Source organism: Barbus barbus, assembly GCF_936440315.1.
Source record: "Barbus barbus genome assembly, chromosome: 12".
Lineage (NCBI taxonomy): Eukaryota > Metazoa > Chordata > Actinopteri > Cypriniformes > Cyprinidae > Barbus > Barbus barbus.
In genome coordinates, this window is record NC_136740.1 from 32,733,932 (window position 1) to 32,746,431 (window position 12,500).

The 12,500-nt window shown below is 42.9% G+C and overlaps 2 protein-coding genes across 3 annotated transcripts in view; both read left to right on the plus strand.

Moving 5' to 3' along the window:
* The window catches only part of LOC306878594 (uncharacterized protein), a gene marked incomplete at its 3' end in the record, with an annotated part of 23,449 nt that extends 19,344 nt beyond the window's left edge, over positions 1-4,105 (plus strand). Inside the window, exons 5-9 of the mRNA XM_079431016.1 lie at positions 1-31; positions 852-998; positions 1,211-1,451; positions 1,605-1,769; positions 1,950-4,105. The exon at positions 1-31 is cut by the window's left edge and continues 188 nt beyond it. Of these exons, the coding sequence (XP_079287142.1) occupies positions 1-31; positions 852-998; positions 1,211-1,451; positions 1,605-1,769; positions 1,950-4,105 (2,740 nt within the window). The remainder of the gene's footprint in view (positions 32-851; positions 999-1,210; positions 1,452-1,604; positions 1,770-1,949) is intronic.
* A 7,018-nt stretch (positions 4,106-11,123) lies between these two features.
* The window catches only part of zbtb7b (zinc finger and BTB domain containing 7B), a 29,200-nt gene continuing 27,823 nt past the window's right edge, over positions 11,124-12,500 (plus strand). For both annotated transcript variants that reach the window (XM_079430285.1, XM_079430286.1), the window contains exon 1: positions 11,124-11,262. The gene's annotated coding sequence lies outside the window, so the exon portion shown is untranslated. The remainder of the gene's footprint in view (positions 11,263-12,500) is intronic.

Here is a 12,500-nt window from a genome sequence, read left to right on the forward strand (position 1 = left end):
GGACTCCTCACGCCGACAGTACCAGGAGAAGGTAAAGCCCTGGGCAATGTTGATCTCTGGTGACTTCATGAATACATTGTCATTAAGGGTGTGTTCACACTTGTCATGTTTGGTTCGATTAAAACATACTCTGGTGCGATTGCTCTGTTAGTGCGGTTCAGTTCGGCCGAGTAAGTGTGAACACTGCCATCCAAACCCTGATGTGAACCAAGACCTCTAAAAAGATGGGTCTCGGTCCACTTCCAAACGAACTCTGGTGCGGTTCGAATGAAATATGAACGCAACACGGACCAAATACTTCTAAACAAACCAAAAACAGGACGTAATGACAAGATGTGACGCTATGCGGCATGATTTGAATTTGGCATGTATTCAAAACAAAATGAGCAGAGGGCAAACGTGGAGCAACGAGGAGGTAAAGTGCCTTTTATGAGCTTTTCGTGAGTTCGCAGGTGGTAAAAATAAAATCATATGTACACGCAACGAGCGCGCAGCAGACGGCATTAGGTCATACATCGATTGGTCTGTATAGCGCCGCTTTAAGCCGAACACAACTATTGTTTGGGGTGTTCAGTAATTTCCGTCACGAAATATACGTCATTCAACCTGACCAATCAGGTTGTGAACGTATGACTATACCTTTAGGTTTGGTATCTTTAGGTTCGCTGTCAAAAATACCTTTGTGAATGCTAAGCGGACCAGGACCAAATGTATTGTTTTCTTTTTTGGTCCGGACCAATCGAACCAAGAGAACCGAACTACAATTATGAACGCAACCTAAATCTATTCCATAATTTCCATTCAATCGGATGAGCTGTCGTTCTGACTAACGGAGAGCATCTGATGTCCAGTATAAGCAGGTGGAGCAGTACATGTCGTTCCATAAGCTTCCAGCAGATGTCAGGCAGAAGATCCATGAGTATTATGAACATCGATACCAGGGCAAGATGTTTGACGAGGACAACATTCTGGGAGAGCTGAGCGAGCCCTTAAAGGAGGTTTGTACTAAACTCATGACTCCCTAAAGTTTACTATTCAGCTCTTTTCATGCATTAGGGTTCGTTGTTTTCTCAGACACATTTTGTCAGACTATTTTAGTGAAGCTAATGAAAACATCAGCATTAATGTGGTAGTAACTGTCTTTTTGTTGTTGCATTGTGCAAACTTAACCAGCTAATTAATATCTACTTGTGCACTCCGATCCTAACAGGAAATTGTTAGCTTTAACTGCCGAAGCTTGGTGGCTAACATGCCTCTCTTCGCTAACGCCGACCCAAACTTCGTAACGGCAGTCCTGACGAAGCTGAAGTTTGAGGTGTTCCAGCCCAATGACTTCATCATTCGCGAGGGAACTGTCGGTCGTAAAATGTATTTCATCCAGCATGGACGGGTCAGCGTACTAACTCGTGGCAACAAGGAGACCAAGCTTAGCGATGGGTCATACTTTGGAGGTGAGTTTACGGACTGATTGTGAAGTGGCTGATGTCAGATATTTGTTATGAGCTCTTCAGAACAGGTTTATTGCCTTGGTCTGGTTGTTTAAGTATGTTAATTGTCCTAAAGAGTCCTTTCTAACCTCCTTGTGGTGTTTCTCCAACCCTCAGAGATCTGTCTGTTGACCCGAGGCAGGAGGACTGCTAGTGTCCGAGCAGATACATACTGTAGACTTTACTCCCTCAGTGTGGACAGTTTCAATGAGGTTCTGGAAGAGCATCCCATGATGAGACGGGCCTTCGAGACGGTGGCAGCGGACAGACTCGATCGCATCGGTAAAACCATCCTCCAACTTTATAGCTGATTTTTAGTTAAAAAGAGACACATTGAAAACATCTGTCATCATTTACTCACCTAAATCCATATCCCAGATCTTTACAGTACAAAGAGTCCATACGTGACAAGCACATAAATAAGTTATTCTAACCCTATTCTAAATAGAGTTTTTCTCACAGGTAAGAAGAACTCGATTTTGTTGCGTAAGACCTCACAGGGAGGATCTGTAGCAGGCAGCAGTTTGGGACGGGGTGGAGGGAGCCGCGGAGGAGGAGCAGGAGGTGCCGGTCTGGGTTCTTGTGACAGTGTTCTGGTCCAGCAGATCGTGAAGCACGATAGCATGCCCACCATGCAGGACATCACTGCTGGCACCCGAGGCAGCACGGGAGGCACAGTCTCACCCCGACCTCATCCGGTGATCTGGGCACCACTGGTCCACGCTCCCCTGCAGACGGCCGCTGCCACCACCAACGTGGCCATTGCCTTGATGCATCAGCAACAGCAGCAGCAACAGTTGCAGCAGCAGCTACAACAGCAACACGCCCTAGGAGCTGCCATCTTCCTTCCCTCCGCTCTTCCCATCTCGCCATCACCCTCGTCCTGCCCACTTTCTCCTCCCCGTCCGCCCATACTACACTCTCGGCAGTCGCTCAGCTCTCTCATCGGTGTAATGGGTGGTATGCCCCCCCGAGGAGTCCCGTCTTCTGTAACTCCTACACCCTCGCCCTCCACTATTGGACCGAACGCTGTGGGCATAGCTCCTTCAGGAGGTGGAGTTACAAAAACTCCTCCTACACCTGCCTCGTCAGTGCCCGCCCCCCTGCAGGCTGGAAGAACGCTTCATTACAGTCTCCGCCTCCACACAGAGCCCACAACTTCACCTATCCATAAAGTCCCTCCTCCCTCTTCAGCAGTCCCTCCTCCCTCTTCAGTGGAGGCGATGTCCATCGAAGGGCGCAATGTTGGCTCTGCTCCGCAGGGGGCCAAAGAGGCTTTACTGCGTCATGTTGGAGGAGGCAGCACCCAGGGCCTCCCCATGATTGGTCGGCTTACCCAGGAGGCCAGACTGCTCTCCGCCTCCCAGCCGACTCTCCCCCACCGCAGCTGGGTGAGCGTGCAACCTCACCCGCCTCTCCATCGTAAAGCATCCGGAGGAAACCTGCTTCCGGCACCCTTCGTTTTGTCGTCAGGACTTGCTAGAGGAGGAAGCGCAGGTGTTTTGAGCTCAAACGTGCCTGGTGCCACACATGTACCTACACATACATCCTTGCTGTTGGCACACACACCTCCACTCACATCAGCTCCAGGATCAGCTCTTGCCCCCTTCTCGTCCTCCCCGAAGCAAACCCCTCTTTGTCCCACCAACCCTCCTTTATCCCTCGCTGCCACATCATCTGGTCTAGGGGTTCCTCAAACCCAGCGAGCCAAACCAGGCACTGCGATACCTACTCCTCCTTCAACCTCTCCTCCTCCTTGCCTACGCCCTCCTTCTCCCTCTCAGTCCACCTCCACCTCTCCAACTTCATCATCCGGCACCTCTTTGGCTCAGAATTCCCATACCAAACTCTCTCAGACACCTCCTCCACCGTCCCCATTATCCTGCACCACCAACTCAACGCCCACCATCACTCCTTCTCAAACCCCCACCCCAACTCGAACCCCAACCCCTGTTCAAACCCCTATTCAGACCCCAACCCAATCTAGAACACCAGTGGCCTTCCAAACCCAATCCCAAGGTCGGAGTCCAACTCCTGTCCAGATCCCAGCAGCTGCACAAACTCTGACCTCAACCTCTGTTCAGAGTCCACTTCCCGCCCAGACTCCAAGTAAACCTCTGAGTTCCACCTTGAGCCAGAGCGCTGCTGTCCAGATGCCAGCCGCCGTCCATGTTCTTGGTCCCCCTTCAACTTGTTCTGCAGTCTCCAGCCAAACCCAAACCTCAACTACTATACAGACTCCAAGCTCTTACTGGACCCCAAGCTCTCCCATCAATACCCCAGCCCAAAGTAGACCGTCAACCCCTATTCTGACCCAATTGCAGACACAAGCTCCACCTGCTAAAGCCCCTGCTGCTGCACCATCACCTTCTCCCTCATCAACTCTATCTCCAGCTGCTTCACAGCCACAGAAGCCCGCTGCTAGCCAGACTCAGACCTTAAACATTCTGTCCACTCCAACCTTAAGTCCATCTTCCATTCCTGCTTCCACTGCCTCCTCATCAACAGTCCTCCAGTCCATCTCCACTTCAACAAAAGAGGCAAAGAAAGAGCAGGACTTGCCTCAGACGCAGAGAGATTCAGAGACAAAGAGACAAAAATATCCTGCTAACAAATGAGGAGTGAGGGTGGATGCTTAACAGAGGCTCATAGTTTATCCGTGGGGAGTTCAGGATCACGTGTCAGCTGTATCAGTTCAGGCTCTGCAGGTTCCATGAGCATGCTGTGGGCATTCGACCCTCTCTAGTCTTGACCATGGGAAGGTCTAACATCCCTGACTTTACATCTAATCAAGGTAAAAACAAAAGAGCAGAATATGATTGCCTCAAAAGTAGAACTAGAGTCTCTGTGTTGTCCAGGTCATCTGGGAATGACAGGTAGAATATTTTTGTAGTCCTGCTGAAAAGACTAGATTGAATTGCAGTGGTCTGACTGGTGAACCAATGTATTCATGTTGATCACCAGCAAAACATGTGAGATACAGTGGATTCCAACCCTATTTGTGAAGCCCCAAACACTGCACATTCTGCTTGTTTCACACCTGATTCAGGTCAACAGCTCTTTAGTAGAGACTCCAAGACCTGAAATGGGTGTATCAGACAAAGGAGACATTGAAAATGTGCAGTGTTTGGGAACCTCCAGAAACAGGCATAGGAACCACTGTGCCAGAGAACCAGCATGATCTTTCTACAGAGGCCCTAAAGTGATACTTCAGTATAAATGCTGGTCTTTTCAACAGGGATGTGGTAAATTAATGCTTTTAATCTTTCACAGAATAGATTCACATTCTGTCATTTGCCAAAAAATGTCTTAAAGGGAATGTAACAAAGTCTGCAAAACTGCCACTACTTTTAAGATGCATTTGCACAGCCTTGTAAAGATTAAAAAATATCAGAATACCAGAGAACGTTTTATAAGATCAAAACCATTCTAGACATATAACATCACCTCCAGAACACAAATAGCATTTTCAGATCAGATCACCCACAACCTGGAGACTATAAAATGACATCTCGCTAGGGAATTACTATCACACCTTCTGTCATTGAATATTACTGACTAAACTTTTATCACAGGATTAGAACTATAGCAAATATTTTTGCACTTTAGTTCATGAATCTAATGTAAAGTGTCCTGGCATCCCTTGGGCACCATACTGGAATAATACATTTTGAGTTTGGAAAGAATTTTAGTGGATTTAGTGTACACTGCCTGTAAACTATAAATGGTGCATTGTACATAGTGTGTTAAGCAGAAAAATTATTTCTACATGAAAAACAGAAACTACAATTCAAACCAGTTTTGTGTTTTGTCGTTCTCTTTGTCAAACCGTTAGCCAGTGATTACCTGATCAGTATGCAAATCAAAAAAATTAAAATCAAAATTAAAATCTCACCGCCTTGAGACGCGAGTGAAAAATGACCAAAGGACATATTTAGGGAAACAAACGATGATGCTACAGGATTTCTTGTGTGAATTGATTTTGGCTTTATATTCTCATAGGAAAAGATAACTTTTGTTGCTATGGCTAGTTTCCATTTGGTGCTTCCATTGATGCAAGAATATATATGTGGATTCCCTAAAGGGACACGGTGATGGAACAAAATGAGATTACATTTCAGTGCTTTTGCATTCTCTCACAAAATATTGGCATTGAGCTTATGTGTGAGGCTTTTGGTTAAAGCGTTTAATGTTATTTTACTGACGGCCAGTGTCAGCATGCTCAGAAACCTCAAGACCTGAGTCTGCATAAACTGACTGATGTTTAATATCTGAAAATATCAACCTTGATTTCCAGCTTCTCCCCTCTCGTCTCTTTTTTTAATCACCGAAGTGAAACATTTGCCCATTATATAACTAATAATTAGCATCACAGATGTGACGATACTTATTTAAATAACTGTAAAGAATATATACATCAAAATAATTCTTTTGATAAAAGATAGAAGAAATCCGTTAGTCGTTTGTTGTCTCAGGTGTTTGATGTTAGTTTTGGGCAATATGACTATAGTTCATATTCTCACTCTACTGTAACTGAACTAGTGTTTCGTTTTGATTGTGTGTTGCACTAAACAGCGAGCGCACAGCAGCGCTTTAGTTCTCTGCCTCTCTCTGTCCGTTAGAGTCAAACACATCCGGCGCTTCATGGTCATTCATCTTTCTCTTGCTCTTGTACTGTAGCCGCTTCCCTTCAGTCACACACACACACACACACACACACACACCTCTCCCAGTATGAATCTGTCATGTTGTGCCCAGTGGTGTTTCTTAGTGTTTTGTGCCGATAGTGAGATTATGTCTAATTTCCCCTTCAATACCATGATGCCTAGATTGCACATTTAAGGACCAAATGTTTATTTTTATTTGTTCTCACAGCTTTAGCTTTTGAGAAAAAGGAAATAATAGTCTATAATGATAAATACAATGACATACAAAGGCCAGTTCACACTTCACTGACAGACACTTTAGTTGTTGCTGTTGGTTGGCGCTTGTTTTTGCTGTTTGAATCAGTGTTTGTTGGGTCTTGGAAAGTGTGAGAATGATGTACTGTACTCGCAGAGCTGGGTAGTAACTGATTTCATGTAATCTGGATTACGTAATCAGATTCCAAAAATTAAAATACTCGTAATCAGACTACAGTTACTTTTTTATGGATTACATATTATTCACACAATAGCAATAAATTATTCATAATTCATTGATTCCCCCTAATTTCTCTTTTTCATCTTTTAAATTGTCCTTTCTAAAATAGCCTACCGAATATATACTTATTATATATGTATAAATAGTCCAGTCTTGTGGACATTCACACAGAGATCAGTCATTATTCAGGTGGCCACTGGATTTACAAAAATCATTTCAGGTTTAAGAAGTGCTTCAACATTGCATCAACTACTGATGAACACATTCATTTTTATTTGAATGATTACTCTGTAGGTTTTTTAACCATGAATTATTAATTAGAACTAATTAAAATGCACATATTCACGTTATCTCTTAGATACATGTAATGCAGGCATTCCAAAACTTTTTGTCATCTAAACCTTATTCACCAAATATATTTGCTTTAAGTACCCCTGAGATTTTAAAATAAATATTTCAATAATTAAGTATCACATTTGCATGTTCACGGTTTCTTTGATTAATGATCACATGCCATGCAGGTAAATAAAAATATTTCATCTTTTTCAGTAAGTGTTTTATTTCAAACAAAGACTATAGAAACACAAAGACTGTTCACTCCTATACTTATGAATGGGAGAAACTGCAACACGCAATATGGAGGAATAGTCCCACCTTCTAATGAAAGAGTCAAATGTCCCATAGAAACCTGACTAGACCAGCCAATGCACATGCACAGTATACGCAGGTTATGATTCAGCATGCACATTGCCTGCTCTAGCCTGAAAAATACGCTTTTTAAACGCTATTTGAGTATAAGAAACAACATTCATGGGGCAATTAATATCAGATTTTTGTTGCTGATTTGACATAATGTGAGTTCAGCGAGCAGTGTTTGAGATTTCAGGATTCCCGTTCATTAAGATTGTCTTGTATGAGCTGACTGGAGGCGCTGCAAATATGGCCGCCAAGTGAAGAGACTTTCCTCGAAAGGGAGTTCAAATAAAAAAAATAAATAAATAAATAATTGTCAGCTTTTCATTAAACTCACAACCCACCTGCAGTTCCTTTACGAACCCTAGTTTGGAAACTGTAATATTGCACTTGAAATTACAATGAATGGAATGAAAGTTTTCTTACTCTTTGCATTTTTTACATCATTATGGTATAAGATAATGCTATTTAAATCAATATGATAAATGAGTTAAATCAAATGTAATCTAAAAGTAATCTCAAAGTAATCTGATTATATTACCTAAAATGTGTAATGTAACAGATTACGTTACTGACTACAATTTTTGTCATGTAATCTGGAATCAGTAACGGATTACAATTTGTAAGTAATCTACCCAGCTCTGTTTACTCGGTCGGCTGTCGGTGCGGTGTGAACTGGCCTTAAGAGAAATAATAAAGAACATGTGAAGTGATTTTTGCCAAATCAGAATAAAGTGAATTTAGAATCAGTTGTCTGAGTCTGTTTATTAATACACACACACACACACACACACTCTCTCTCACACACACACACTCTCTCACTCACACACACACACCCACACCCACACACACACACCCACACACACACACACACACACACACACACACACACACACACACACACACACACTTACACTCACACAGGTATTCCTATCATTATGGGTTCATTCTGTAGTCGTAATGGTTTTATACTGTACAAGCTGAATATTCTATCCTCTTACCCTAAACCTACCCCTCACTCAAAACTACAGGCATTTCTAGATTCTCAAAACACTTTATTCTGTGTAATTTATAGTGTACCATTTTTAACAAACAGGTTCAGTTGCTGGTCTGTGTGTGTGTGTTTGTGTGTGTGTGTGCGTGCGTGTGCATGTGTTTGAGTGTGTGTGTGTCTGTGATGTTGTGCATGTTTTTGAGTTTGTGTGTGTGTGTGTGTGTGTGTGTGATGCTGTGCATGTTTTTGTGTGTGTGTGTGATGTTGAGTGTGTGGTGCTGCAGCTGCTTCTCGTCAGGGGCTGGTGGCTCGTTTGCTCCTGACAGTGTAATGAAGCTGTGTTCTCTGGTGATCAGAGAGGAGCTCAGCAGCAGCGGTTTATTCACAGAATGTAGAGGATCAGAAGCAGTGCAGCTCATATCTCCAGCAGAGCAGTGCACTGTACGTCTTCTAGTATGTTCATGTATTCATGTTTTGTGTTCCACAGAAGAAAGAAAGTCATGGAGGTCTGGAGCCACATGAGGGAGACTAAATGTGAACAGAATGATAATTTTCTACCTATTGTCTCTTGGTGCTGTTAGATAAGGCCTTAAGCCAGTTTCTGGATCTTATAGATAGATACTCAGTCCTCTGTAACTGAACTGGTGTTGAGTTTATGGAATGCATCGTAAGTCACTGGATAAATGTGTAAATGTAAATATTCCAGACAATCAGTTCAGTGTTTCTCAAACTGGGGTTCCTAACTTGATAAAAAGCTAATAATCAAAATGATAATACATAAATAATAAAATTGACTACAAATATATAATTTCAAACAAGAATTAATATTGTCAAAATAAATTATTTCAAAATAAAAAAACTTTTACTGTAAAGGGTGAAATAATGCATTTGTTTGCTGCATCAGAGAACAGAGAACATGCGAACGTGTTGAGAAATGATTGAAATGTTAAGTTAAAGTCGCATGGGAACTAGAAGTTAATATTTCAGCTCAGAGGGGTTCAGCTGAAAGAGTTTGTGAACGTCAGTGTCCAGTGATGTCCACTAGATGGAGCCCAAAGCTGATTTCCTGACAGCATCACGCGCACCTGCAGCGATAATCATCAACATATGAGGATGCAGAGCATTTAAAATGCCCAGTAATGTGAAGTGCATCTGTCTGTCTTGCTCTAGAGCTGTCATTTTCAGTCTGCAAGTGTGAACACACCTGAGTGAGATCCAGGACCAGCTCTGGAAACCTGCTCAGACTCCAGCACACCTGTATATGATGCACCAGGCTTTATGGCTCATACAGTGAGAATATGGAGGGGAAAAAACTGCTCATTTCTATTCAGAAAATACGCTACTTTCTGCAGATGCTGATAGTTATATGGACAAAAAGAAAATGGAGAGAGACTCTCACACACACCTTTGAGGAGATGTGAAGGTGTGTGACCAAACACGTCTCTGGATGTTCTGCTGTGATCCCCTCAGTGCCTCTCACACACACACACACACACACACACACACTGAACCACTTCAAAGCGGAAGTCAGTGAATATAAGTGTGTGAGTGAGCTGTTAAACACTAACCTCATCCTGACACACTCCTTCATTTCTAAGCATTCTCATATCTCTCCTCTCCATCTGCTCTCCTCTCACAAACACTATCTTCAGCTTGTGAATACAGTTTCTCTCCCCAGGCAATCTACCTTATGAACAGTTCAATTTATGCATCATCTGAAAGCTGAATAAATACTCTTTCCATTGATGTATGGTTTGTTATGATAGGACAATATTTGTCTGAGATACAACTATTAGAAAATCTGGAATCTGAGGGAGCAAAAAAATCTAAATATTGAGAAAATCTCCTTTAAAGTTGTTCAAATGAAGTTCTTAGCAATGCATATTACTAATCAAAAATGAAGTTTTGATGTATTTAAGGTAGGAAATTTACTAAATATCTTCATGGAACATGATCTTAATATCCTAATGATTTTTGGCATAAAAGAAAAATGGATCATTTTGACCCATACTATGTATTATATATAATGTTTATTTATATTTCCATGTGCATTTTTATTCTCATCTTATTTTGTATTATCTGTGTGTTGTACTGGAAGCGTGACACTAAAACAAATGCAGGTATTCACAAACATCCTCGGTGATGAAGCTCTTTCTGATTCTGTTCGTGCACGAGCCAAAATTACATGCAGGGACACATGATTTATAATAACAGCATGATTACAATAGCAGCACACCCAGGTGGAAAATAAAAAATACACTTCCATAATGTACTTAAAGTGCTCTATTTCTGAGCGCCAATTTTGTATTTAATACACTAGAAGAGATTCTTTAGTGCTTTTGGTGTGATAAAAGCGCGTTTCAGTTCATATTCATGGTGTCTCATAATAGTGGAGTACACTTAGGAAGCACTAAACAATCTCTTTGACTATATTAAGTACAAAATCAGTGCGCGGAAATACAGCACTTTTTTTAACTGTACACACACACACACACACACACACACACACACAACAGCACTTTCAGTATTAATGTGAGCATGATATTGCATGTCGGAGTGGCTCCTGAATTTAGTGTGAATACCAAACCGGTTTCATGTACATCCGCGTGCGTGTGTTTTTATGACTGGCTATTATTTGACATGCAAATGATGAGTTTGTCACTTGACTCATTCTCAGAAGCAGAAGTGGAAACGGAAGAAGCGCGTTAACGCGATCGCGTCCACCGCTCGTGCCCCCCTCATCAGCGCTCGGGAGCGCGCGCAGAGTTTCCTTGAGCGGGTTTAAGGAGGAGCCCCGGAGTCCGTCAGGAGCAGGTCAGAACCGGCGACGAGACACCGGACCCGTGCGCGCGCACGCAGGCAGGCCTGCGTCAGATTGAGGAAGTGCGCGAGCGCGCGGTCGGTCAGGTGGGACGCGGCGGGGGAACTCAGGTGACACCGGCTCAGGTAAAGCGCTTCTCTTCCGTGTGGCCGTTTAATCGCTGTTTTCTTCAGCTTCGCTCTGCTTTGCTTTGCTGAGTTTTATTTGATCGATCCTCATCGCCGGGGTCACGGGAGGACGCCCACGTCATGGCTTCTCGGTAACTCCCGTGTGACGCGGGTGTCTCACGTACTCCGCTCCCGTTTCTGCCAAACGACCCCCGTTCTGTCTCCGCTGTCATTCTCATTCATTCGTTCGCTGTTTAACGTGCGGCTTTGACCTGACAGGTGAGTCCGCGCGCAGAACCCGAGCTGGCTTTATAGCGTTTAGATGCACTTTTGAGGCGGATTCGTGCACGCGCGGACGGACCGGCTGAACCGGATCCGCCTTTAACCGGGAAACACACCTGAAGCCGCCGCTGCTCGTGTGTTTGACCGTCTTAATTAGACCGTTGTTTTTTGTTTTAATTAGACTCTCACCTGCTGTCAGTCATAATTACCCCCCCCTTCCCACGGCCGTTGTCATAGTAACTTAATTACTCAGGTAATTCGGTGATGACGCGGTTCCTCCGCTGAACCCACCGAACCGGTCAGAGTAGCTCACATGAGTTTAACCCCGAAAACCCTGACATGTGATGTAACAGTAAGAGTGTATAGATGCTTTATATATATATATATATATATATATATATATATATATATATATATATATATATATATATATATACATGAATGAAGAGTTTAGATGCAGAAATGCGTTTGAAGACGAGTGTTTCTCTCAGGCTCCTGTGTGTGTTGCTTCAGTAATTTCACTTTTATGGCAATGAATAGGTTGTTTTCATTGCCATTAAAATTACTGAAATTAAACATAGGAGCCTGAGAGTAACACTCATTTTTCAAAGACATTTTTCAAAGACATTTTCAAAGGCACTTTTGCATCTAAACTCGTCGTTCATTCATGTACACACACACACACACACACACACACACACACACACACATATAGTTTGCATGTGTTTTTTGTTGAGTATCATATTTGATCGATCAGGTTTTAAAAACAGAAGCAGAGACTCAAACTGAGCACAAATATGAATATGCTGCAGATGCTGATCTGTAAATGCTGTAATTCTGCTGCTTGTGATGTAAATCAGGGAGATCTTTATAACAGTGCAGCAGATACCGACATAAAATGTGACCCTGGAGCACAAAACCAGTCATCAGGGTCAGTTTTTTTTAAAATTGAGATTTATACACCATCTGAAAGC